This window comes from Arabidopsis thaliana, chromosome 3 (assembly GCF_000001735.4).
Source record: "Arabidopsis thaliana chromosome 3, partial sequence".
Classification (NCBI taxonomy): Eukaryota; Viridiplantae; Streptophyta; class Magnoliopsida; order Brassicales; family Brassicaceae; genus Arabidopsis; species Arabidopsis thaliana.
Window position 1 is genome coordinate 6,977,384 of NC_003074.8, and position 25,154 is coordinate 7,002,537.

Here is a 25,154-nt window from a genome sequence, read left to right on the forward strand (position 1 = left end):
ATGTTTTTTATTTGGTTTAATTTTTCACTAGAGGTTGATAATTGAATTGATTCATTGGTATGAACGCACGTGCTTCTCGTCGGTTTGTGCTCTGCTAATTTTGATCTCTTGTTTTTTTTTTTAACAAGTTACAGTGTGAAAAGAATTGACTGTGTTTGTTAAGTTTTCAAGGTATGCAACGGCTAAGTAAATATCATTAAAAAAAAAAAGAAGGAAAAGAGAAATTATTCTGACAATGTTATAGGTACAATTCTGGGCTCCTTCATCCATGATTCAACTAAATTTGGGTCCTTGGTTTTGAGTCTGTTGTAGTTATCATGAAACCCACTTCAGGATATTTTGACACAAAAGGTGATAATGGGAGTTGGAAAAATAGAAAAAGTATCACGGGGAAGTGATGAATTGAAGAGGTGTGTGTAGCCCAAGTGATTCACACGATTGTGACAAGAGATTATTAAGTTTGCTTTAAATGATTCATTCATATCGCTTTTTCAATAATAAAATTTCCAGCTTTTGTGGGTCTTTCTCGCTCAGGTACTCTCGCTCATATGTACAAAGCTTAAAGACTGGCACGAGATAATGTGCCCATAAGGCTTCTTCCATCCATCCCAAACTTTTTTAGTAAAAACATACTTTTTCTGTTCCTTTTTTTTTTGTTTAGAAAAAAAAATTATTTCTAAAAAATTTATTTTTTAAGTTTTCCATGTAATCTTTATTGGTTAGTATTGATAAATTGTAATTTTTAAAAAAAATAGTTAATTATCATTGGTTTAAAATTATAGAAAACTGTAAAATACTAAAAATAATACATTTATAATTAATATTTAATATGTTTTTTTAATATGTGTGTTTTTCTAAACAATCAAACAAAAAAGAACGTAAGGAGTATCAGATTATGTGTATGCCTAACTGGGCCATGACTAAACTTGGAAAAACATTGGAGCATGTGATGCTAATTAAGTAATTAGTAAAACTTAGTTACTGTTAATGTGAACATTGGTAAAATAGAAAAGTTCACTCCCCAATGTCTTCACGCTTCACCACAAAGTGTTAGCAATTTTTTAACCTTTTGTCTGTGTAGTACTTTTTGACTTGGTGCTCTAAAAGGTGTTTCACTTCATTCATACAATACAACAAACCAAACAGTAACTCAAAATAATAGATTCCAAACCAATCAGAAATCAAAAGACAAATTTGGTCAAAACATATACATTTTTGTTATCTCTCTATACTAATCAGATTTATTAAAAACTCAAACCAAACTAATAAGAAAGAAAAAAAGAGACAAATACATATATAGTTTTGAGACAAAAGCTTTTTACTTACTAGCAAACAAAAATCGTAATTTCTCTATCTTAACCGCTAGCAAACGTTGGGGCCAAAACCAACAAAGCCATTGGCTCCGTCGAAAGATACTTGAATCCCTTCTTGTTGTATGTTCCCTATTATTGACAAACCCGTCGGAGACGCCGCAAACGCAAAACAATACGTTCCCGAATCATCCACCGGCATCAGAAAATTCCTCGCCGGTAATGTCAAAACCGGACCTTCCGTGAAATAGAACGACACGGTCGGGACTCGTACCGAAACAAACCCTGACAGATCATAACACGTGTCGAATATCGATACACCGGAAGCCCGCGGCAAATTCGCTGTCTGCGACTTGAATCCATCTCGAAAAGCGACGTAAGCCGCCGTGGGAAGTCTTGTGACGGCTGTTCCGGTATCCATAACCACACCACCGTCACCGGTTTCAGTCAGGTCAAAAACACCATCCGGTAACGGAATCCGGACGCCTCCTACTCCAAGGCCCTTGAGCCCAACGTAGTAAAAACTTGGAGCCCGCGGGTTCCGGACCAACGGGACCCACGAGGCACCAACGGGCAACGCTTCCCGCCCGAATACCAATGAACCGGTCGAGTCAGTGCCACGACTCACTAAACAATAACCGAACGCACCACCGGTTTGACCGCTTAATTGACCCACAAACGACATTGAACCGCCTCCGATACCCAATAAACCGGCAGCTCCAATAAACATTCCTCTATTCCGGTGACCACATCCCATCGCAACGTTTCTAACCACCGTCTTAGCAAACGTCAGCGTTTCGAGAGCTAACGTTCCCTTCGTGTAAGACCCGTCTCCGTACATGACCTCGTAACGGCACCCACCGGAGTGACAACCGGAGTTTTCAATCCGGTCACAGACGGAAGAGCCACAAGAGACTCCAGTGTAAGACCCGGATTTAGCCGGGTCAAAAACCGGGTCGGATTGTTTGTAACAGAGCTTACAAGGCTGACATTGAACCCAAACCATATCGCTACCGGAATCAATGACCATGTACTGATCTCTCGGAGGACTTCCGACGCCGATTCTGACGAAATACTCACCACTTCCTTGATCCATACCGGAAACAATATCGGACCCAAAATCGTTAACCTCGTATCTAGAATCGGAAGAAGGTATAACTTTCCCAGAAATGCGGCGGAGAATGGCGGAGACTCTGTCTGTGTCTCTGCGCATACGAGCATGGAGACGGTGGTGGTGGTTACGGTAAGTGACTGAAGGGAATCTGTCGCGGTGGAGAAGACGGAGAGTGTACTTAGAACTGGATTCATCGGAGAAATGGGTGTTGTTGAAATCGGGAAGAGTTGCAGTGACGGTGAGAGGAGGTTGTAAAACGTCGATGATTTGAAAATCAGGGAAGGAGATTGAAGAAGAAGAAGAGAGATGGAGATGGAGATGGAGAAAGAAGAAGAAGAGAGGGAGGAGCATTGTTTACAACGCCAGAGCCAAAGCCAAAGCCAGTGTGAGCGTGAAGACTCTCTCTTTCTTTCTTCTTGGATTTTGGGTTTTGATGTCAGACTAAGTTTTTGGTGTCTTGCTTCTCTCTGAAAGATGAGATTTTTTTGAGATTTATTTATTGAGAGAGAGAGAGAGAGAGACCACTTGAGACTTGTGATTTGGGAAGTGATGGGTCGATATCTCTTATTGCTATTATTTTTGCTTACGTGGATTTTCTTTGTGTTTTTGTGGGGTCCTCCCTCTTTGCACGTCGACATCCTTTCTCTACTTCGCACACTCTCCTCTACTCTTGTTTGGTTTGAGATAGTTACATATCTATGAGAACTAAAACATACGAGGTTATACTCTCATTACATCCACTTAAAAAAGTCGTCTTTGCTTCTCCTAAACCCAACTCTTTAGAAGATATATATTGAACTTTAACTCAAATGCTAGGAACATGGTTCTCATATCCATTATATGTGTTCATTGACTCCATCATGCAAGATATTCCACGCGATAACATTCAAGCATTAAAAATGATGTGAAAAAAGTATGTTCGGTCATGCCAAACCACTTTTCAAGTTTACTGAAATCTACAAAAACTGATTCGCAAAAAAAAAACATTCTTTCCAATTGACTAGTTTGGTAGATTCTGAAAACTCGTCCCAAACAATATGGATAATGAATACAATTTCACAAATCAGAAATCTCTACATGATTAGTTTAACTTTAGGTTTGATCTTTTCATATTAATCTGTTGAATTAACAACTCAAATAAGATATTTTAAATCTTAGTATCCAAAACTTACCAAAAAAGGTATCTTGTGAACTTGTATAACATTTTTTTTTTTGCGGTGTGGCCTTTTGAAGTGAATAAGTAAGTCATGAGGGAAGTATGCTGAAGCATTTGTATAAAGACCTTTCGGTGAAGACATCATCTTCGTTTATCTATCTCCAAGAAACTCGTGTCAAGGATCTTGTAAGTTTTTGGCAATGTTCTAACTAGTTGGGAACTTGGAAATCAACGGTGCATATAAATAGAGAGATATATCTTTTCTCTATTGCTTGAAAAAATCAGAAAAATGACATGTTTTCTAGTTTAGTTACAAAATTTGTCAATGGAACTTTATATCAGATAATCAAATAGTACTAAATGGTTTCTATAAAACACAGATATGACATGTATCATTGTTTCCACAACATATTTTTGTTTTCTTATGTGAACATCTAATCCATCATAGAGCGTACGTCTAAACAAAACTAAAGTTTACATCTAAAATTTTGAACCATAATATTGATAAATTAGATGTTCACATCAAAAACAACATGTTCTAGAAAAAAAACATTCATAGTTTAACAAAATCAAAATTGATTACATGAAATACTTATTTTAATTTTTGTCATTTACCTAATTTGTTATTGTCAAACTAAACAATCAAAGATGATATATATTTCACTCATTGATTTTGATTGGTTTTTTTACTCTAGAATAAAATGAAGAAGCTCGAAGTACTTAAGATCTACGAAATACTCAAAAACATTCATGACATGTGCCAGTACCTTAGATATATCACTGTTCAATGTTCCCAATAATAACGCTATTGACATATTTTCTACTTCAACTAATTTCAGGTAAAATAACTTTGAGAACAATAATAGTATTTAGTTATACATGTAATGAATTATATATGCCAACTCATATTTTTCAACCAAACAAATATTCATATAGAAAAACTATCGAAATTAGTAAACTTTTACGTGGAAAGAAACCCCAAACCCTATGTACATCGAATTAGACAAAATTTATTATAGACAAAGTATTGATTCCATGTAATACAAAGCACAAATACTTGAAACTGAGTTGATGATCGGTACCGGCTACTGCAAGTACCTAACTAAGCAAATCTTGATAAATCTCCATCAAAATATAACCGAAAGTGATTTCGATCAACAAAAACGATAAATAAAAGACTCTTATATTCAGTCTCCATTGCTAACGTCGAAATTCTATATAATGAATATAAGAACTACAGTTGTGTACTTGTATGCCAAGACTGGCTATTGGTATATGATGAAAGCCACTACTACATATTTCATAATCAAGGACAAAGTTCGTCGTTTGAGCCAAAAACATGATTAAATTGAAAATATTATCTTTAAGTTTTTTAGAACTAACGCCAAAATAAAACATATTTAGATTGGACGTAGTGCAAGAGTAGTTCGAAAGCAAATGTTGGTTGCAACTATTGATTATATGGTTTCTTAGCTCATCTTTTTTGGCATATTTGTATCATCATCCAATCTTCTTCAACTATACCAAAACAATATCTTGCTCATACTGGATATCACCGGCTATTTGAAAAGTATATTGAATCAAGAAGAAGTATATGTAGCCTTGGTGGAATTCATATGGAAATATTGTTAGTCTTTAAGTAAAACTTAAATTCAGCAAAAAAATAGAAAAGGATTTGAGATACAAAATGATCTGAATCCTAATCAATTTAACGCACGATTTGATATGTTTTTACTAACATACAATCTATTGAATAATATATTATAAATCGTGGAAAGAAAATATTTTACGAAAAGAAATGGTGCTATGTGATTCATACATTTGTGGGCGTGCCCAAAAGTTTTAAAGATATGGAGATTATAGAAAATTATATTTTCGATGGCTATTGCTATAGCATGTAATACAAGTACGACAACACCAACTACAAATAATTTAGCAAAAAGAGACGGATAATAATTTTAATTAAATGGTCATGCATTCTCATGATAAAAATTAGAGTTGGGTATTACATAAGACATGCACCACGTACCAATAATTGAACAATTATTACACCTAAAAGTTGCTCAAATTTTATAATCCAACGATATCTAGTATAATTCAATTACCCCTAGTTCCATACACCATGAATGAGAAAAGAGTTTCGAGAATTCTAGAATATAATCATTCAAATCCGACTATGTACATAATATACATGTTTACATAACATAAGAGACTAGTTCAGCTCATGTGTCTAAAATTGTATCTTTATAAATTTCCAAGAGGAAAGGAAACCTATGAACTTTCGATATAGCCGTTTTACTTTCTGTCTTCTTTGAGAGAGAAAGTAAATTCCTGAAAATACTACAAAATCTAGGTTCATAGAAGTTTATGAAGAGCCCCTAAATTATTTATTAGTAGCCTTAGTACGCTTTTAAGATCCTTCCTAAATCTAAAATTTGTAGTAAATGTATCCCAAAAAAAGTAGTATACTTCGAACTAAAATTTAGTTTTTAACGGTATTTCTCATAATTTCTTTTTAATGGTAGTTCTTATAATTTCTCAACCCTTTTAATTGAAAATCATATTAAACACTCTTAATAAATTCAAAAATCAAAATTTATTTCCAATAGCAAGTAAATGTAGTTTACTTAATTAAACAACATAATGTGTATTTTAAAATTATGTTTATAAATAACATAACCAATAACACTAGGTGTGAAGATAAATTTTAAACTTCATAATAAAATAGCAGAAAACTATTTGATTTTAAAACGCTAAATTGAATAAATTGATCATGATGAATTTTATACAAATCACCAATAAAATATGCATGACATATATAAGCACTCAAAGAGAAGTGTCTGCTGAGTGGATGGCTAGTAACAAGCTTATAAATAGCCTCAAGAACAATGTCCTAAAATTGCTTCCATCTGATCTAAAACCTAAATAATCTTACAAGAACTGGTGTTTTCGCAGACTAAAAATAGCTTGAGTTTGTCAATGTCCTCAATTGTTGGTTCTGCAATTTCTGGACTAATAATTGCTTTAGCAGAAGAGACTACACCTTACAGGGCTTCTAAAGGTAAGGATGAATTGTCAGAGAATCGCCTCCTTAACGCATTACTGACTCTTTTACAAAGGAACGGCCGGCCGAGCTGCAAAAATCACAATATAAGCATTGGTGGAAATTTAAAAAAAAATTGAAAAGGGTGAAAGAGTGTGGCTACTAACGAATATTCGAGGTGGATGTTCATGAATCTCTTGTTCTCTTTGCTTTGAGAAAGTGTCACGGAACCTTCAATGACTTGGTCTTGCTCTACGTCTATAGGGTCATAGAAATATACAATCGTCTGTCCAAAAAAGTGGTTGAACATCAAATTGTCAGAGAGTGTAAAGCTAGTTTTTCTCGATAATATAAGCAGAAGCAGAATTCGATATAATTTCATTGATCTTCTTAATATAAGACCAATTCCCTCTGATCTTTACCAATTTAGATGCTTCATTGAAAAGTAAAATTGATAGAACGCTGAAGAAATCAGGAAGTATATGCAAAAACATGGTCTTACTTGCTGCCAATGCGTTGGAGGAGACTCGGGAGAGGTGGACAACACAAGTGCATCACTCGGATTAGTCCGCTTCTTCTGATTTACTTCTCCAGAAGGACTTATCGACGAAGAACCACTAGCAATACTGGTTTCACTAGTATTCTTGGCAGGTGAAGAGGCCGGTCCGCTGAATTCAACGTCGAACCAAAATGCAAAACCATGCATTGGAGCTACAACAAGAAAAGAAAAAGCCTCAACACAGAAAGGAAGCAATGCTAACTTCTCTCTAAAATCCACACAATACACTAATAGTTGATAAAGAGAGTGATATACCTCTCATCATTGAGTTGAATTTATATCTTGCAGTAACCGAGTCTAGCTCTTGGATTTTTATAGTTTTACAGTCTATATGTTTAACCTGCATATCAAATGCTCTTACATAAATATAGTGGATGCGCTGGTTTTTGATTATTTACTTAGTAATAAAAAGGATAATCTTCACTCAGTATGTACAGTTAACATAGCTGAGAGCTCAAAGAGATTGGAGGTAAAGAGTATTCAGAGAACGAGGAAATACCACTTCTGGCCATGTTAGAACGTTCTCGCCTGATATGGACTCCACGCTGGGTTCTTCAAAAGCACACTGTTTAGCTAATTGCATCATCGCAGACACTGCAAACAATATCAAATATCATTACTGAAACCTTATCGTGAGGTGTTTGTTTTTTCGCTTTACAAAACTCGAATATTTATTGGATTCTTGAGAAGAAGTTTCTCAACGTGAAGGTAACTGAGAAACGACATTTCAATTGACCCTTATGAGTTATGAATTTTTGTGACTATGTAATGCCACAAGTTCATTCCCTGAAGTCAAGGACCAGGACTATCAAAGCAATAAATCCTATCATATTAACATGCTTTTGTTATCTGATCTGTCTAGGAAATGACCAAACTCCCCCGCCTATTATGTGGGATATGGCAAGCTCATATCTTAAAAAATTTACCAGCTTATTAGAAACATCAAATCCACCTAAAATTGCAAGAAATATAACTCAGTTTCAATTCTACCAGTATACCAATCAAATTTAATGCAATGATTGTCCCAAAGTTCAAGTTGATATAATACTTACTATCAATTCCATAAACATTGCGCCAAAAATCAATACTGTGACTGTATCTGTCAGGGTGAGAAATAGGTGCCATGTATAACTGTCAAAAGAAGGCAAACAACAACCTATCAAATATTGCCTTCTTTCCCAAAGTCATCATTTGATCATACTGTGATATAATATTTAAAGGGATTATAATCATACTGTTGCATGTGATGGGAGAATTAAACCTCCAGGCTTCAACCAGCGATCTCTAGCTGTGATAACACTTCCCAGCATGCTCTACATCACATCAAAAACATAATACGGGAATGAGAGAACAGGTGGATCAAGGAGCAATAATAATTTGGTAGGTTATCATTTAGACATTAACATAAAATTATCTATATACAAGATAAAACAATAACCTCATACAAGAGCATGTAACCCATCCACTCTGAAATTATAACATCAACCTCCTCGTCGATTTCAACATCCTGAAGAACATAACAACAAAAGAAGAGTTACTACAGAAGAGGAGTGTTTGCATACGAACTTGGATGTTTCACCCAACCAATCTATCTCAAGAGCGGTGCAGAAGTAAAGACTATCTCAAATTCTCCATTACGTTCATTTTATATCAGACCTTTCTGAATAACGACACCAATTTTCCTTTTTGCAAATGATGTAAATATCAATTTGAACAATGTGGGATATAACATGGAGGACCAACTTCGCATTTATCATAGACAATATATTACCTCCACTCTCCCGTGCAAGACAATGACCTTATCGGATAAACCGTTGGCTTTCACAACTTCCTTTGCCTGGTGGTGTTCACAAAAAAAAAGAGTGAGTGGAATCCTTTCAACAAACTAAGATTTCACAAACCACTTTTATTTTTATAGGGAACAAAAACCAAATGAAAACCACATGCAGAGCTAAAGCACCAGATTCGTTATAAATTCTCTCAGCTTCACAGGACCAAAAATATCAGAAACATTTGCAGGGTTTTCTTCATTGATTTAACTGACGTCAAAGGTAATCAAACCATGAAGCAATTCAGAGACTAAGATTTTAGATTAAAACTAATTGATATAAACGAAGCCTGGGTCAACTTAACTGTGAACATTTCAATCTAGGGCCTCACTTTAGACAATAAGAAAAACAGTCATCATACCCTAAACATACTCCCACCAAAGGGAAAATGCAACACATTATATCAAAGAACTCCTTCTCTATTCCAAGTTTCAATTTTACATAAGAAAACATGTTCTGGTGAAATTATAAAATCCCCCGAGCCATTTACAGTTTATGAATTAAAAAAATGGTCAGCCTCATCAGTTCACGAAAATGCAGAAGATAGAAGGGTAGCAATCCTAATCTTCAAATTACTGGATTAAAAAAAAGAAAAGAAACGAACAGCTGGAATAATACCTGGACAGCAATATCACTTGCATCTACAGCATATACCTGTAAGCATAATGAAGTTTTGTAAGAAAACATTAACAGTGTTGGTTTACCCCCGTGGTCTTATGGAATATATAAACAACAGACACAGAGAAACAATCAACATCAATATAAAAAGTTTGTGTACAGAACTACAGATGTAACTAACTCATACCCGTTTTGCACCTGCTTGAGCACAGAAGATTGAAAGGATGCCAGTTCCACAGCCAACGTCCACCACGACCTGTTACAAGCATTCAATGCAGCATTAGGTTTTCAAACAAAACAATAAACTACCACGTTATACACACAGGCTAAGCTAAAAGTAAACAACAGTCCCAATTTGAATCTTGTTCAAATATCAATTGTGAAGATTTAAGACCATAGTTGAGAAATTACAGTAACGAGAGTATTACCTTGCCTTCGATTAAGCTCTGATGCTGCATTATGGCTTCCCTATAAGTTTCTGTCCTTGCCCGATCCTATATCAACCAAGAACATTCCGCAAAGAAGTGAAAAATCCTAAATTGATGATATAATAGAGCAACAGAGCAATTACATACATACCCACCCTAAACCAAAGAGAAATTCAACCCTAAATTACAAGAAGAATGCGAAAGAAAGTACCTTGATCATCTCTTCGTGAATCCCAACGTGAGCATAGGAATGAAAATAGGCAACGTCGAAGTCAGTACAAGGCGGAGGAGAAGATTCCGAAGTCTCCAATGACTTGTGCTCGCCAAGCTGGTCAGAAACCCTAAGCACATTGGCGAGACCGCCTCGAGGGTCACGAGCTCCGGCGTGACTGCGCTTCTTGGCTCGGCCAAAAGAGCTGAGACTGGGGCCTTGCTTGTCTTCCAATTCAAGCTCGCGGTGATGGTCTCCGTGGAAACCGTTGCTGAAATCGCCGCCAGATTGCATTTTTTTCAGTTAGACACAGAGAGAGACTTTCTCTGACGCCGCTTGACGACGACGACTGTTGTAATACTTGTTCTTCCAAAGGAGCCTCCTTTTTTCTAACTAATTAAAACCCCTAAAAAAAAATCATTTTTTTCTTTGGTAATTATGTAATTTCTCTTCAGAAGAATCATACTTTTTCTTTGACTAGCACACAATTTAAACCGTGATTAGGCAGGATGATTAATTTTTATTATTTTAATAATCCAGCAACTTGGGCTTGGTAATGGGCCAATACAGCTTCTAGCGGGTTACAAAAAAAGGGAAGCAGAAGCCCCGGCAAGACTTAGTCGGAGAGAAGATCGGAAACTGAACGGGACGAGTAATTACTCTTTACACTTCAAGTAAAATAAACAATCTTTCAAGTAGCATGACACTACTGCATACATGGAAAAGAAGGTTTAAATTCTAAGCGTATTAATTAAGAAAAGTCGGAAAGCTAAAGCAAGGTTAGGGATCTACACATGAAATTGTGAAAGAATAGGCAAATTAATAGAGTCAAAACTTGCTAAATGAGCTCCTAGATCTAGGGTTTTGTTTACACGACATAAGGGAGAATTATAAACCACATACAAGTAGCAACAATTTGTTCACATCCGTGTTTGACACCTACATATACGTATATTTGTGTGACAAATATACTTGGGTAACCTAATTTGTATGTCTCTCTATATATAAAAGAGAGTGGGCAAGTTAGAAAACCCTCATTTCTTTCTATTCGGAACAATGACTACGATCTCTGATATTTCGAATTACTTGGTAGAGAAGATACTCTCTAGGGCTCCCATAACTTGTCTCGGAGCGGTGAGAACCACATGCAAACGATGGAACGCTTTATCCAAAGAAAATACTTTATGTAATGGAGAAGCAAGACATCAGTTTCTGGGGTTTATGACGAAAAAGTATAAGCTTTGTTCAATGAGGTTCAGATCTCAATGGAAAATATAACGAAGGAGGAGGTGACGATTTCGTGGATCCAACTATAAAGGAGTTAGATGATTTTCTGAATCATGTTAAGATATCTAATGTGTCTTTCAATGCGATGGGTTATTGTTATGCGTGACCAACGAGGACAAGACTAGGCTCGCCAGCTCGTGGTATGGAACCCATAAATTAGATATATTAAATCCTCATAAAATTGCTGAAATCAGAAACTAAGCCTCAGTTTAACCTACCGATCAACTCTAATGAAATGATTGTAAGCTCAAGTTGATGATATAATACTTACTACTGATTCCACAATAACATTTCTACGTTGATCTTACCTACTAACTGAAAAAAGAAGTTCAAAAACAATCATTTATTTGAAATCATCACATATTTCTAACTAGAAAATCAAATTGGAAATATATAATATAAAGTTTTATATATATCATGACACATGTAACAATCTAAAATTATAAGCACGATGATATATGATAAAATCTTATATAATTCAAATATGAAAGTAAAAATCAAAATAAATAATTTAGAAAAAAAAATGAAATAGAAAATTATAAACATGATGATATAAAAATCTTTGATAACTTAATAAATTTCACGATCATAGAGATCTTGGATAATTCAATAAACACTATATAATAAGATTTTTTACTTAAAATATAAAAAATTTATATTCTATTGCCTTTTAATAATATTTTTTTGAAAATAGTAATAGTAATTATTTTTTATATTTTCCCTTTATATAAAATTTATTGTTTAATTGAATTATACTTTAATTATATACTTTAATAAATATGTTTTTATGTAAACAAATTTGTAAGTTTAATTTTTGTGTAAATATGTGTCAAAATATAATTGGGGGAAGTTTTTTACATGTATCAAAATCTCATTACGTGTATCAATATCTCATCAAATGATTGACACATATAACAATCATGTTAATTAGTTACTAATTTTTAAACATCAACAATTATATAATAAGATTATATGCTTTCATCTTTTTTGTATACTTTTATTTTTTTAATACTAGATATTTTCAAGATTAGTTATTTACTATACTATTTAATTTAAATGCCTATTTGTTAATTTTATAAACCTTTTTAAAGAAAGTAATTGCAATCATTTTATTTTTAGGATTTGTAATTTATTGTATAATTTTCATTTTAATTTAAATATATTTATCTTTTACACATATCAAAATCTTATGAGTTACTAACTTTAAAAACTAAGCATTATATAATAAGAAGATATGTAAAAGTTTTATATAATAAGAAGACATAGAAAAGAGTGTGCAAGCAAAATAAGAGAACTCTAATTTATATTTGAAACAATGACGATGATGAGTGATCTTTCGCAGGATTTGTTAGAGGAGATATTGTCTAGGGTTCCGAGAACTTCTCTAGGAGCAGTACGATCCACTTGCAAACGGTGGAACACTTTATTCAAAGATCGAATTCTATGTAAAGCAGAAGAAACAAGGGATCAGTTTCGGTTCATAATGAAGAAGTATAAGCTTTGTTCAATGAGGTTTGATCTCAACGGAACCTTAAACGAAGATGGAGGTACCGAATTCGTGGATCCATCTATAAAGGAGTTAGGTCATTTTTTTAATCAAGTCAAGATATCTAAAGTTTTTCAATGCGACGGGTTATTGTTGTGCGTGACCAAAGAGGACAACATTAGGCTCGTGGTATGGAATCCTTATTTGGGTCAAATCAGGTGGATCGAATCCGGTAACACTAATTACCGCCTATTCGACAGGTATGCTATCGGATACGACAATAACCGTAAACACAAAATCTTGAGGTTTCTGGAATATTACAACTTTAACATGAAGCACAGATTTCTTGAGTACGAAATCTACGATTTTAGCTCTAATTCATGGAGGGTTCTTGATATCGCTCCCCGTTGGGAAATAGAGTCTTATCAACGTGGAGCGTCTTTGAAAGGAAACACTTACTTTATTGCCAAGGAAAAAATAGAATACGAAGAGGATGGAGAGTTTCCAGAGCCGGCAGATAATTTACTCTGTTTTGATTTTACGACGGAGAGCTTTGGACAGTTTCTTCCTCTGCCGTTTCAGCACTATCTTTACGATGTTGGAGCTCTCTCTTCTCTTGGAGATGAGAAACTTGCGGCGTTATTTCAGTGCGGGGATACCGATTTATCAGAGGTGGAGATTTGGGTTACAACTTTGACTGAGACCAATACAGTGTCATGGAATCCTTTCTTAAAAGTTGATATGGAACCACACTACGGTCGTAGTTTTATGTTTGACTATTACGGTGGCAGTTTCTTCATTGACGAGGAGAAGAAACTCGCTGTTGTTTTTCAGTTTGACGAATCTGGAATGACCCGCTACGAGGACGCAACTTACATCATTGGAGAGAATGGCTACGTTAAAAAAGTGCGTCTTGGAGAAGCTCCTGCGAATCAAGGAGGATATTGTTTCCCATCTGTGTGTTTTAGCTCTTATGTTCCAAGTTTAGTACAGATCAACCAAATTGTAGGATTCAAAAAAGAAAGAGAAGAAGAGTAATAAGCACAAAGAAGAAGACTTAATTATAATTGACTAGATAAGGCTCGCTTAAATAGACGGGTGTATGATATAAATTTATTTAAATATTTATCAATAATATTTAAACTTTATATAGTAAATAGTAATCTACACACTTTTTCTAATATTTAAAGTAGTAATTTTTGTATTACATAAAATTTTAATCATACACATTCAATTTTACTTATATTTTAACTATCTATTTCATCATAATAAACTATTTTGTTATTTATAACATAAAAACTACATTCGGACACTCTGTGGAAACGACATCCCGTTTGTATCCTCTAACAATGTCGGACTTACAACTGTTGGACAAACATCAAATAAATATAAACCGAGCAGTAATTAAAACGCATAGTTTGCTAATCCATTTACTATGCGATTAGCTTTACTATACACATGAGTAACTCGGACTATGCAGTCCCTATACACTCCATCTTATTAATGATATTTGAATTTTAAATAGTAACGTAACTCTCATACTTTTTCAGTATGTAATTTAGTATTTCTTTAAACCAAATTTTAATCTTACAAATTCGATTTTGCAATACAATTTAAATACCTATTTTACCATAATAAAATATATAATTTAATGATATACACTCCATCTTATTGTTAGTTTTTTTTATATAATTTAATTATATACACTCCATCTTATTGTTAGTTTTACATTTTAGATAAGAAAATTGTAAGTTAAATATTTAGATATAAACATATTAATTAGTATATATAAATATCTTTGTTTTTTAGTTTCCTATTTTCTTTTAGGAAAAAGTAAAAAAAAAATCAAACACATGTCAAAATCTAAGATCGTTCAAATAACCACGTGTCATGATCTCGTGAGTTAGTAACTTTCAAAACTGTACTTTATATAATAAGATTTTAAATAGTAACGTAACTCTCATACTTTTTCAGTATGTAATTTAGTATTTCTTTAAACCAAATTTCAATCTTACAAATTCGATTTTGCAATACAATTTAAATACCTATTTTACCATAATAAAATATATAATTTAATGATATACACTCCATCTTATTGTTAGTTTTTTATATAATTTAATTATATACACTCCATCTTATTGTTAGTTTTACATTTTAGTTAAGAAAATTGTAAGTTAAATATTTAGATATAAACATATTAATTAGTATATATAAATATCTTTGTTTTTTAGTTTCCTATTTTCTTTTAGGAAAAAGTAAAAAAAAAATCAAACACATGTCAAAATCTAAGATCGTTCAAATAACCACGTGTCATGATCTCGTGAGTTAGTAACTTTCAAAACTGTACTTTATATAATAAGATTTTAAATAGTAACGTAACTCTCATATTTTTTCAGTATGTAATTTAGTATTTCTTTAAACCAAATTTTAATCTTACAAATTCGATTTTGCAATACAATTTAAATATCTATTTTATCATAATAAAATATATAATTTAATAATATACACTCCATCTTATTGTTAGTTTTTTATATAATTTAATTATATACACTCCATCTTATTGTTAGTTTTACATTTTAGTTAAGAAAATTGTAAATTAAATATTTAGATATAAACATATTAATTAGTATATATAAATATTTTTGTTTTTTAGTTTCCTATTTTATTTTAGGAAAAAGTAAAAAAATAAATCAAACACATGTCAAAATCTAAGATCGTTCAAATAACCACGTGTCATGATCTCGTGAGTTAGTAACTTTCAAAACTGTATTTTATATAATAAGATAGCTTTTTTTTTTTTTTTTTGCGTTTCTTTTCATTAGTTTGGTTTTGTTTTTCTTTTGCAATAATGTCCTGTGAACAAGACCAATCAGTTATCATTATTTTGTTTCTATTTATTAGTGGATCAAAAAGGATACAAATGTATCCATCGTATATATATATTCCGACGACTTTGCCAAATTCCATCCGACATTTTGCAGTCATTTATCTCTCCTAGCTAGTTGTATATTCGTAGATATTGAGATGTGGAAGCTTTTGATGGCGGTGGTGGCTTGTTCAGTGGTGACAGTGTTGGTGCGAAGGAAGATGAAACGGAGGAGGAAGTGGATGCCATATAGCACTGGACATATTGCAAGCTGGTTTGGTCTCTGAAGGATATACAAGCTTAAAATGTTGTTCATGATCTTTCCAATGGGTATGATTTCTTACATATCCCAATGCTTGTTGATTAATTAGGGCTTTTTAAAATATATTCTTTTTAGTTTGTATGGGATGTTGGTTACATGATGGAGCAATATTTGGAAGATCAAAGGACATACCAAGGATTTATTTGGTTATTACATTTTGTTTGTTCTGTTTTTGCTTGCTATTATAGAAAGTTAATTTTGTGACATTGAAGTCTCTTTTTTTTGTTGCTTGAGTGTCACAATGTAAGCATGTTGCTGTAATATACACGAACTCTTTTATGTCAGAAGCGAGAGAAAGAACTATACTACATCCTTTATTCATTATATATATAATATATCCAATCAAAAAATATATATATAGATATATCTATATATATATATATCTATATATATATCCAAATAATAAAACTGTATTCATTGGTGAACTTACTAAAATCGCTTAGTAAAAGCGTGCAACACATATAACAATGATTTCTAATGTAAAAAGATTACTAAATTTTATTGTGTAAAAATGATTTCGCAGACTAAGCAAAGACATTAGCCTTGGAAAAAAAAAAAAAAGACATTAGCCTTGACTCTTGAGCATTAGAATGTGACTCTGATCTTGGAAATTGATTAGAGTTTGATAATATCTCGTGATTGTTACCTTATTAGTTTCTCATACGTTTTTAATATGGACCAAAATTGAAGTAGTTGTATCATCCACCAATTAGAACTACCTAATTATATGTTTTGATGAATGATGATGAGAAGTTTTTTTTTTCTTTTTCTAAAGTCATGAATATGAAAATGTGTCGGATCATATTATATATATTGTGAATTTGTCAATTAGGGTGTGATTGTTTTTTTCTAGAGTTGTAAAAGGTGTTCTCTCTGACAATATTAAAAACAGAAAAAATAGCATGTCTAATTCTAAGTAAAATAATAAAATTGCCGACAAAACCGCCGGTTCTTTCAATAATCAGCTAGTTGAATATTTGTATCATTACTCTAAAGATTAGTCTAATCACATCTTCTTACTATATAGCTCATAAACGTCATTGCTTCTCAAATGTGTTGTTGTTAATAAAAAGAAAACGTCATTTTAGTAGTTTTGAGTAATGGGAGTTCCCTAATAATAATAGTTAATTAAACAAAGTGTACATGAATAAACGAGTCAACCAAATAACAAATAAAAACAAGCGAATCGAAACCGTCCATATAACTCAAAAAGTACACGAGGGTATAACTGTCATTTCATAAATATTCATGTATTATTCATCGATTCGTTTGGCCTTTCCAGCGTCCTTCTTCTGACTCTTACCAAAATTTTATCAATCTCTCCCTCGCCGCGCCTTTTCGCCGGAAGGACATAACTTTTACCGGGATTTGTTGTCTACAAGGGAACCTCGAGCGCAAGGCTGTTTAATCGGAAGAATCTGGAGTCACGGAGAAGCAAAAATGAACAAAAAGAGAGACCCTTTATGCTGAGACGGTTTAATTTTGTATCTGTGGTTATAGAAAGGAATCGTTTGCGATGAAATGGAGCCTTATAGGGTTATTCTGATCGGTGGTTGAAGCGTTGTCATTTGCATTTCGTGTCATTCTGGTTATAGACTCTGTTTCAATTGCTTCTCGTCGTAAAGGCGTTTGCTTTTGTGAGTAATTTATCTCGATTCTTCTGAAAGACGTAGAAAGAGAGAAGGTTGTGTATAGATATTGGAAATGGGGAAGGTTTTGGTGATGTTGACGGCAGCTGCGGCTGTGGTGGCTTGTTCAGTGGCGACTGTGATGGTGAGAAGGAGGATGAAAGGGAGGAGGAAATGGAGGAGGGTGGTGGGTTTACTTAAGGATTTGGAGGAAGCTTGTGAGACGCCTTTAGGAAGGTTGAGGCAGATGGTTGATGCCATAGCTGTGGAGATGCAAGCTGGTTTGGTTTCTGAAGGAGGGTCAAAGCTTAAAATGTTGCTCACTTTTGTTGATGATCTTCCCAATGGGTGAGATTTTGAGATATCCCAATGCTTGTTGATTATGGTCTTTAGAAGAGTTTCCCTTTAGTTTTTATGGGATTTGATGACATGATGGTGCAATGTCTGGAAACATTTGCTTGTTAGTTGTGTGAAATCGAAGGTTTTTGTTCCTTGATTGTCACAATGGAAGTCTCTTGTTGTAATATATGAACCTTTCTATTTCAGGAGCGAGACAGGAACCTATTATGCACTTCATCTTGGAGGCTCCTACTTTAGGATAATAAAGGTTCATCTAGGTGGTCAAAGATCATCTCTTGAAGTTCAAGATGTTGAACGACATTCCATACCAACATCTTTGATGAATAGCACTAGCGAGGTGACAAGGCTTTCTCCAACATTTTTCTATTCGAAGCTCAATTCTTATGATCTGACAGATTAAATGCTCAGATGATTCTTGTTACTTGATTTTTCAGGTTCTCTTCGACTTTCTCGCATCATCCTTGCAGAGGTTTATTGAAAAAGAAGGGAACGATTTCAGTTTGTCACAACCTTTAAAAAGGGAACTTGCGTTTACTTTTTCTTTCCCAGTCAAGCAGACATCCATCTCATCAGGAGTTCTAATTAAATGGACCAAAGGTTTTGCAATTAGTGAAATGGTTAGTTCAAATTCTCTGCAACCTTTTTTACCTGTCTGCCTGATAGTGTTTACTAATTTCTTAGATTAAATCTAAGGCTGCATTACACTCTTTTTTTGGATTAATAGTTGGGTCAACTAAACGCAGAATCATCAAGTTGTGTATTTAGTTTTACGTAACAATGTGATTCATCTTCTAGCATTTGGAGTAAAGTTTGGGGAAATGTAATGTTCATGACACATTGATCTTACTAATATAGGCTGGGGAAGACATTGCTGAATGTCTACAAGGAGCGTTGAACAAGAGAGGGCTAGATATTCGCGTTGCAGCTCTTGTAAGTCCTTTACTACTGCAAAAGAATCATATTCTTGGGGAACTGCTGTTTCATTGCAATTCCTTTGATGATTTTCCTAGCCGTCACAAAATTCTGATGCCTTAACAGTTTAAGTATCGGAGAAATGGCTCTCTATCTCTTAGAAACCTCATGATATCATGTGTGGTGCTGATATTAGTTTCAATTGTTTGAGCAGGTGAATGATACTGTTGGGGCTTTATCCTTTGGACATTTTCATGACCCAGACACAATTGCTGCTGTTGTCTTTGGAACAGGTAGTAATGCATGTTACCTTGAACGAACTGATGCCATAATCAAGTGTCAAAATCCACGCACGACTTCTGGAAGCATGGTAATAACTATTAAGAATCGTTACATAGTTCATCCTTAGAAACCAGCCATCAAAGTTTAGATTCCACAGGATTCAATTTAAAAGACTTGATTTTTTCTTCTTTATGATACTTTGTTATTTTGTGTTAGGTGGTCAATATGGAGTGGGGAAACTTTTGGTCATCTCGTCTGCCAAGAACTTCATATGACCTTGAGTTGGATGCAGAGAGTATGAATTCAAATGACATGGTAATATTTTGCGAAGTTTCCTTTCTCTTGTTTCGTTTTATCATGTTTTCAAGTTATTTTTTATCAGGTAATCAATTTGGTGGGTATTGTTTTATAGGGCTTTGAGAAGATGATAGGAGGGATGTATCTGGGCGACATTGTCCGCAGAGTAATTCTTCGAATGTCACAAGAGTCCGACATCTTTGGACCTATCTCATCCATTTTATCCACGCCTTTCGTTCTGAGGTACATTTCCGTTATGTTTTCTTCTGCTTCTGTTTCAAATGGAAAAAAAAACTGCCAAACGTATACTTCGTTTCCTATATAAACTTTTGCGAATTCTCAAAAAGCACATAGTAGCTTTTACGTAACATGATTTTCGTGTTTATCTATACGTATATATTTGTCTGAATAAATTTTTCCTCCAATTTCAGAACAAATTCTGTCTCAGCAATGCATGAAGATGACACATCCGAGTTACAAGAAGTAGCACGAATCTTGAAAGATTTAGGGGTAAGCAAACAAGTTTGTTGTGATGCAAAGTTTTGTTCTGTTCACTTGGCTCATTATCTTGGCTCTCTCTCTCTCTATCTTTGATTCATAATCACAGGTGTCAGAGGTACCAATGAAGGTGAGGAAACTTGTAGTGAAGATCTGCGATGTAGTGACACGCAGAGCAGCTAGGCTAGCAGCAGCAGGAATTGCAGGAATCTTGAAGAAGGTAGGGAGAGATGGGAGCGGAGGAGGAAGGAGAAGCGATAAGCAGATAATGAGAAGAACAGTGGTGGCAGTTGAAGGAGGTCTGTATTTGAACTACAGGATGTTCAGAGAATATATGGACGAAGCTCTGAGAGATATACTGGGAGAAGATGTGGCTCAACACGTAGTGGTGAAGGCCATGGAAGATGGTTCCAGCATTGGCTCTGCATTGTTGCTGGCTTCGTCACAAAGTGTTCAAACAATACCATCCGTATGAATAATTTGTGTACATATTTACAATGTATATAGCCAATTGTTTTAGAAGCATGTAGGTTTGTGTAAATATTGTAGGCACTTTTTAGTTTCTTCTACTCATGATTAAGTAAATTACAGTTTATTTACAACAACAAAAAATGACTTGTTAGTGCAACGGAATTAATACAGAACAGTGAAACCTAATCTTTTGGGGATAAATCTTTGTGTCATTGTGTGAGAGAGGACATTCAAAAACTACACCATAAATTCAAACAGTAAGAGACGAAAGCCCAACTTCATTACATGCGTTACCCGACAAAAAGCAAAAATTTCTTGAAGTAAAAAGTGAGCAAGAAACGAGAGAGTTGAAAAATAAACAGAAACAGCTCTTTCAGAGGCTACATTGTTACAGCGCAAAAAAGAAGCTAAAGAGGAGCTGAAAATGCGGACAAAAACACACACTAAGGATGATAAGGCGGATAAAGAGGAGCTGAGCTTTGCTTATTCTTCGCCTTGGCTCTCATCCTTCACCAGTTTGATCATGTCGTCAATTCGTAGAATCGTTATGGCTGCCTCTGTTGCAAACTGGTCACAAAACAAAGCTCCTTTAAAATTTAAGAGATTACTTGATTTTTTAATATTCTAGTTCATGTAAAGCCAAGTGCCTTTTACCTGGATAATTTTCACTTTGCTCATAGCTGGTTCGATCACTCCAGCTTCCAAATTGTTGCGGATGGTTCCGTTTACGAGGTCAAGTCCCATGCTGCATTTACGTTTTCTCAACATGAAGCCAATGAGCATATAACATTTTCAAACAGAACCTCAAAGGGAAAAGACACAAACAGATTGCTTATCACCTTGAATAGTGCTTCTTATCAGCCTTGGTTTGTGCAGTGTGGTGGTACGCTCTTAGTTTAGCTACCAATTCGGTTGCATCCTTAGCAGCGTTTACTGCAAGCACCTGATAACAGGATGATAAACGTTGGATTATAAGATAAGAACAAAAGACAGATTTTTATTGATGAAATAGGTTTGTAGGTCGCACCTTTGGTATAATCAATAGCGCATCAGCAAATTCAGCGATGGCCAATTGTTCGCGAGAGCCCAAGGTTGTAGCAAGGTGCTCCAGATACACAGACAATGCTGATTCAACTGCACCTCCACCCGCAACCACCTGTTTGACAAGGAAACAAGAAATGTAATGTTTGTTCTTTGCTAAATGCAAGGAGTATGTCTAACAGAAAGTAAAGGAATGTTACCGTGTTGGACTCAAGGGTCCTCTTGACAATACATAAAGCGTCATGCAGTGCTCTCTCCATCTCATCAAGCATGTAGTCATTTGCACCTCTTAAGATCAACGAGACCTAACAGGAAAAAAACACTTATAAACATGAAAAACCTAGACAAAACTCTGTGTGATATGTTAAACAACTTTAAAAGAAATATACTTAAGATTGATTTTGTGTGATATAGTACTGTCAGCAATCAAGTAAGATTCATTGCTGAGAGAATGGCATACCGCACTACTTGTTTTGGTTCCCTTTATCAATATAACATCATCATCTGCGATTCTCTCTTCAACAACCTCATCAGCAGATCCAAGGTGAGCTGGATCAAATGTTTCTTCGCCCTCCATGTCAGCAAAAGTGGTGACCTAAAATAAAGGATAAATATATTAGTTGAAATTTTAGTTTGACAACATGGGTATTGAAAAAGCCTAGCGCAGGAAGTACCAGAGTCGCTCCTGTCGCCTTGGCAACATGACGCATGTCTTCTTTGCGCACACGCCTAACAGCAATAGCTCCTGCCTCTACAAAGTACTGAAATAAAAACAAGAGAAATGAGAATCCATTACGGTGAACCAAACATAAACGCAACTAAACTTGAATACTTCAAAAACTAAGTTATGTGTAAACGATAGAGAAAATCATTGGTTTTCATTCTCACTTTAAGTGCCATGTCGTCAATCCCCTTTGTGGTCAGAATTACATTGGCCCCAGCTTTGAGAAGTTTCTCTATCCGCTCTTTTGTCATGTCAGCTTCTCTGTGGAAACAAATATTCAGCAACATATTAAAAAACTCTGTATGGAACACAGATAACATGAGCTACAAGTGTACAGTAAAGCAAATTTATTAAGCTTTCCATATCGCATACACCCGGAAATTGGAGAATGCAAATACTTCTTCACCCAAGGATCAAGAGAACAAACCGAATGACATTTGGTAGGAAAAAAGCAAGCACTCTGAATGTAAGGAATTCAGGGAAAAGTGTATAACTGCGAAAACTACCTTTGACGGATCTTTTCAAGTTCTCGTGGGTCATTAACAACAACTTGGACACCCAGCTGCATTTTTGTCTTCTGCAGATTGAAGTCAAGGCAAGCAATCTTTGCTGGGGACACTCGTAATGGCATCCCTTGGGCAGCACGACCAGTATTGAGTGCATATCCATTTAACAAATAGCTGTCTCTTGCACTTTGTCCATGAGCTTTCAGAATATTAATGCCCTACAATGCGGTAAGAATAAGCGTTTAAGCATAAAAATATCATCCTCACTACAGATCTTTATGTTTGAAACTTTGACAGAGAAGCATTAACAGACCTTGATAGGGTATTTTATCTCTCCCCGCTGATTTGTCATCTTTACTGAAAGAACGGCTTCCACAACCTTTAAAAGAAATGTGATTATAACAGTTCAGCCACATGCAATGACTAGGGTATTATTGCAAGATAAACCAGATTTAAGTAGAAAAGAGTCCCCCAAGAAAAAACCAAGAATAAACATAGGTTTTAATAACACTAATGTTTTAATGAATTTCCACGTTATTGCTTAGTAAGGAGAACTGGAAGCGTACCAAATTGGCAAAGAAGTCGCTGTCACCAGATATCAGTTTGGAGGACATGCTGGTTTTGGCACAGTTTATCAATGGAACTTTCCCAAGCTTTTCGACCTATAAAACGCAAAAAAAAAAGTAATTAACTAAAGGGGAAGAGACAGACAGTACAGTGAGCTTTCCCAATTATACTGACACAAAAAAATTGTATGAAGAGAGGAAAATTTCCTCTAAGAGGCAAGACTATAGACCATCACACGAGGACTAACCTTGGTCACCAACTTCTCTTCTATGTATTTGCAAGATTCTCTCATTGCTAGCTGTCAACAGTAAAAAAGATAATGAACACACTGGAAACACTTCTGCAGTGCAGGTTACAACATATGAAATTAAAGTCGCAGCTTACCCTATATCCACTGATAATTGATGTTGGATGTATTTTGTTCCTGACCAAATCATTTGCCCTCTGCAAATATATACATAAGACCCATTAATCATCAAGCAATAGTTACCATGTGAAAAATCTCCCAACTCTAGGAAAACCAAAACCAAAGAAAACAGTAATCAAACTAACCTTCAACAACTCAGCAGCTACAATAACAACAGATGTAGTCCCATCACCGACTTCTCTATCTTGAAGTTCAGCTAACTCGACAAGAACCTGTCACAACAAAAGTAGACAGATTAGAGAACTGAGTAACTAATAATTCATAACCAGTGTTTTGAAATGATGATAAGAAAATACGTATAACAATCACATTTGCATAAATTACCTTAGCAGCAGGGTGCTCGACCTCCAACATCCTAAGAATAGTAGCACCATCATTTGTAATAGTCACATCACCAATATCATCCACCAACATCTGAAACACAAGCCAACATAACATGAAACACGATTGGAGGAACTAGGAACGAAAATACAAAGGACAATATCGAGCAGATTTAGAATAAAACTAGAAATGGTTAGGTCTAAAAGTAACCTAAAACTAAACACAACTGTTGCCAAGATGCATCTAAGATATAAAAAAGAAAGCTAGCAGAATATATATACACAGATGCAAATCAGAAACCAAACCTTGTCGAGGCCGACGGGACCAAGTGAGGTCTTAACAATATTAGAAACAGCTTGACAAGCCATCACTGCAAATAGAGTATATAAAATACGAGTCAATAACCACAAAACATCTAAAAGAATAGATTCAAAACAAACCCTAGCTAGAGATCGAAACAAATTTGCGATGAAAACAAAGTGAACAGTTTAGTAATGAGAAGAGATAGGAAATAGACGTAAGAGGAAGCGATGGAGAGTAGTAGTACCGTTCTGAGTACGAACATCTTGGCCGGATTGTCTATCGCCGGAAATATCCGGATTTTGGGCGGAGATCGACATTATTCAGTTGTTATATGAACAGAAGAGGAGAAGCGAAAGGCTCTAGATCGGAGATCTGAGCTCTCGAGATAAAGTGCAGTGAGAGATTTTTCGCCTTTTATTGAATTGAAGCGAAAATGCTTCTCAAAAGTTTGTGAGAGTGAGAGACTCCGGCGGGTTTTTAACTTTCAAGGTTTCTGGGATGTACGGCCAGGGTATGAATGAAGCGGCGACGTTTTTATATTGGGCCGAAATAATATATACCCTCAAAGCCCATTTGTAATAAAGAGTT

The 25,154-nt window shown here is 34.8% G+C and overlaps 5 protein-coding genes and 2 long non-coding RNA genes across 9 annotated transcripts; 4 read left to right on the forward strand and 3 right to left on the reverse strand.

The window, feature by feature from the left end:
• Nucleotides 1-88: 88 nt before the first annotated feature.
• Nucleotides 89-528, forward strand: AT3G03935. Its single transcript, NR_141049.1, has one exon. It is a non-coding gene; the product is annotated as an other RNA (long non-coding RNA).
• A 565-nt stretch (nucleotides 529-1,093) lies between these two features.
• AT3G20015 (Eukaryotic aspartyl protease family protein) lies at nucleotides 1,094-3,140 on the reverse strand. Its single transcript, NM_112892.6, has one exon. It carries the CDS (start codon nucleotides 2,773-2,775, stop codon nucleotides 1,363-1,365), a length of 1,413 nt encoding a protein of 470 aa, NP_188636.2. The 5' UTR covers nucleotides 2,776-3,140; the 3' UTR covers nucleotides 1,094-1,362.
• Nucleotides 3,141-6,318: 3,178 nt separating this feature from the next.
• Nucleotides 6,319-10,718, reverse strand: PRMT6 (protein arginine methyltransferase 6). 3 transcript variants are annotated; one of them, NM_112893.4, is made up of 13 exons: nucleotides 10,269-10,716; nucleotides 10,058-10,123; nucleotides 9,817-9,885; nucleotides 9,630-9,665; nucleotides 8,954-9,019; nucleotides 8,621-8,689; nucleotides 8,418-8,495; nucleotides 8,235-8,313; nucleotides 7,682-7,776; nucleotides 7,438-7,522; nucleotides 7,126-7,334; nucleotides 6,791-6,909; nucleotides 6,319-6,714 (listed from the first exon to the last, which is right to left on the reverse strand). In NM_112893.4, exons 1-13 carry the CDS (start codon nucleotides 10,560-10,562, stop codon nucleotides 6,672-6,674), a joined length of 1,308 nt encoding a protein of 435 aa, NP_188637.2. In that variant the 5' UTR covers nucleotides 10,563-10,716; the 3' UTR covers nucleotides 6,319-6,671. The 3 variants fall into 3 exon arrangements, with proteins under 3 accessions (NP_188637.2, NP_001326463.1, NP_001078191.1); NM_001338447.1 differs by having other exon boundaries at nucleotides 6,322-6,909; nucleotides 10,269-10,718; NM_001084722.1 differs by lacking the exon at nucleotides 8,954-9,019 and having other exon boundaries at nucleotides 6,322-6,714.
• A 548-nt stretch (nucleotides 10,719-11,266) lies between these two features.
• On the forward strand, nucleotides 11,267-11,584 carry AT3G03945. Its single transcript, NR_141050.1, has one exon. It is a non-coding gene; the product is annotated as an other RNA (long non-coding RNA).
• Nucleotides 11,585-12,870: 1,286 nt separating this feature from the next.
• Nucleotides 12,871-14,079, forward strand: AT3G20030 (F-box and associated interaction domains-containing protein; the record flags this gene model as incomplete). Its single annotated transcript, NM_112894.1, has 1 exon — nucleotides 12,871-14,079. One exon carries the CDS (start codon nucleotides 12,871-12,873, stop codon nucleotides 14,077-14,079), a length of 1,209 nt encoding a protein of 402 aa, NP_188638.1.
• A 3,307-nt stretch (nucleotides 14,080-17,386) lies between these two features.
• On the forward strand, nucleotides 17,387-20,802 carry ATHXK4 (Hexokinase). Its single transcript, NM_112895.3, has 9 exons — nucleotides 17,387-18,205; nucleotides 18,404-18,554; nucleotides 18,652-18,834; nucleotides 19,073-19,147; nucleotides 19,344-19,499; nucleotides 19,628-19,726; nucleotides 19,824-19,951; nucleotides 20,140-20,218; nucleotides 20,316-20,802. The coding sequence occupies exons 1-9, from the start codon at nucleotides 17,934-17,936 to the stop codon at nucleotides 20,679-20,681; spliced, it is 1,509 nt and encodes a 502-aa protein (NP_188639.2). The 5' UTR covers nucleotides 17,387-17,933; the 3' UTR covers nucleotides 20,682-20,802.
• TCP-1 (T-complex protein 1 alpha subunit) lies at nucleotides 20,776-25,052 on the reverse strand. The gene is made up of 17 exons (NM_112896.4): nucleotides 24,811-25,052; nucleotides 24,569-24,633; nucleotides 24,267-24,356; nucleotides 24,068-24,154; nucleotides 23,900-23,959; nucleotides 23,763-23,813; nucleotides 23,515-23,610; nucleotides 23,262-23,327; nucleotides 22,949-23,166; nucleotides 22,607-22,703; nucleotides 22,393-22,479; nucleotides 22,179-22,313; nucleotides 21,919-22,023; nucleotides 21,705-21,833; nucleotides 21,517-21,620; nucleotides 21,332-21,422; nucleotides 20,776-21,244 (listed from the first exon to the last, which is right to left on the reverse strand). The coding sequence occupies exons 1-17, from the start codon at nucleotides 24,881-24,883 to the stop codon at nucleotides 21,161-21,163; spliced, it is 1,638 nt and encodes a 545-aa protein (NP_188640.1). The 5' UTR covers nucleotides 24,884-25,052; the 3' UTR covers nucleotides 20,776-21,160.
• Nucleotides 25,053-25,154: the final 102 nt, after the last annotated feature.

What these genes read in the sequence shown, in the direction of transcription:
- AT3G20015 (NM_112892.6), bottom strand. Translation starts at nt 2,775, where the DNA reads ATGCTCCTCCCTCTCTTCTTCTTCTTTCTCCATCTCCATCTCCATCTC.
- PRMT6 (NM_001338447.1), bottom strand. Translation starts at nt 10,562, where the DNA reads ATGCAATCTGGCGGCGATTTCAGCAACGGTTTCCACGGAGACCATCAC. An exon ending in TCTTGCACGGGAGAGTGGAG is followed by an intron (nt 8,690 to 8,953) that starts GTAATATATTGT and finishes TATGTTCTTCAG; the next exon opens with GATGTTGAAATCGACGAGGA. An exon ending in TTCTCCCATCACATGCAACA is followed by an intron (nt 8,314 to 8,417) that starts GTATGATTATAA and finishes TTCTTTTGACAG; the next exon opens with TTATACATGGCACCTATTTC.
- ATHXK4 (NM_112895.3), top strand. Translation starts at nt 17,934, where the DNA reads ATGGGGAAGGTTTTGGTGATGTTGACGGCAGCTGCGGCTGTGGTGGCT. An exon ending in GTTTTGCAATTAGTGAAATG is followed by an intron (nt 18,835 to 19,072) that starts GTTAGTTCAAAT and finishes TTACTAATATAG; the next exon opens with GCTGGGGAAGACATTGCTGA. An exon ending in GTATGAATTCAAATGACATG is followed by an intron (nt 19,727 to 19,823) that starts GTAATATTTTGC and finishes ATTGTTTTATAG; the next exon opens with GGCTTTGAGAAGATGATAGG.
- TCP-1 (NM_112896.4), bottom strand. Translation starts at nt 24,883, where the DNA reads ATGTCGATCTCCGCCCAAAATCCGGATATTTCCGGCGATAGACAATCC. An exon ending in AGATAAAATACCCTATCAAG is followed by an intron (nt 23,167 to 23,261) that starts GTCTGTTAATGC and finishes ACCGCATTGTAG; the next exon opens with GGCATTAATATTCTGAAAGC. An exon ending in TTGACGACATGGCACTTAAA is followed by an intron (nt 22,480 to 22,606) that starts GTGAGAATGAAA and finishes TTTTTATTTCAG; the next exon opens with TACTTTGTAGAGGCAGGAGC.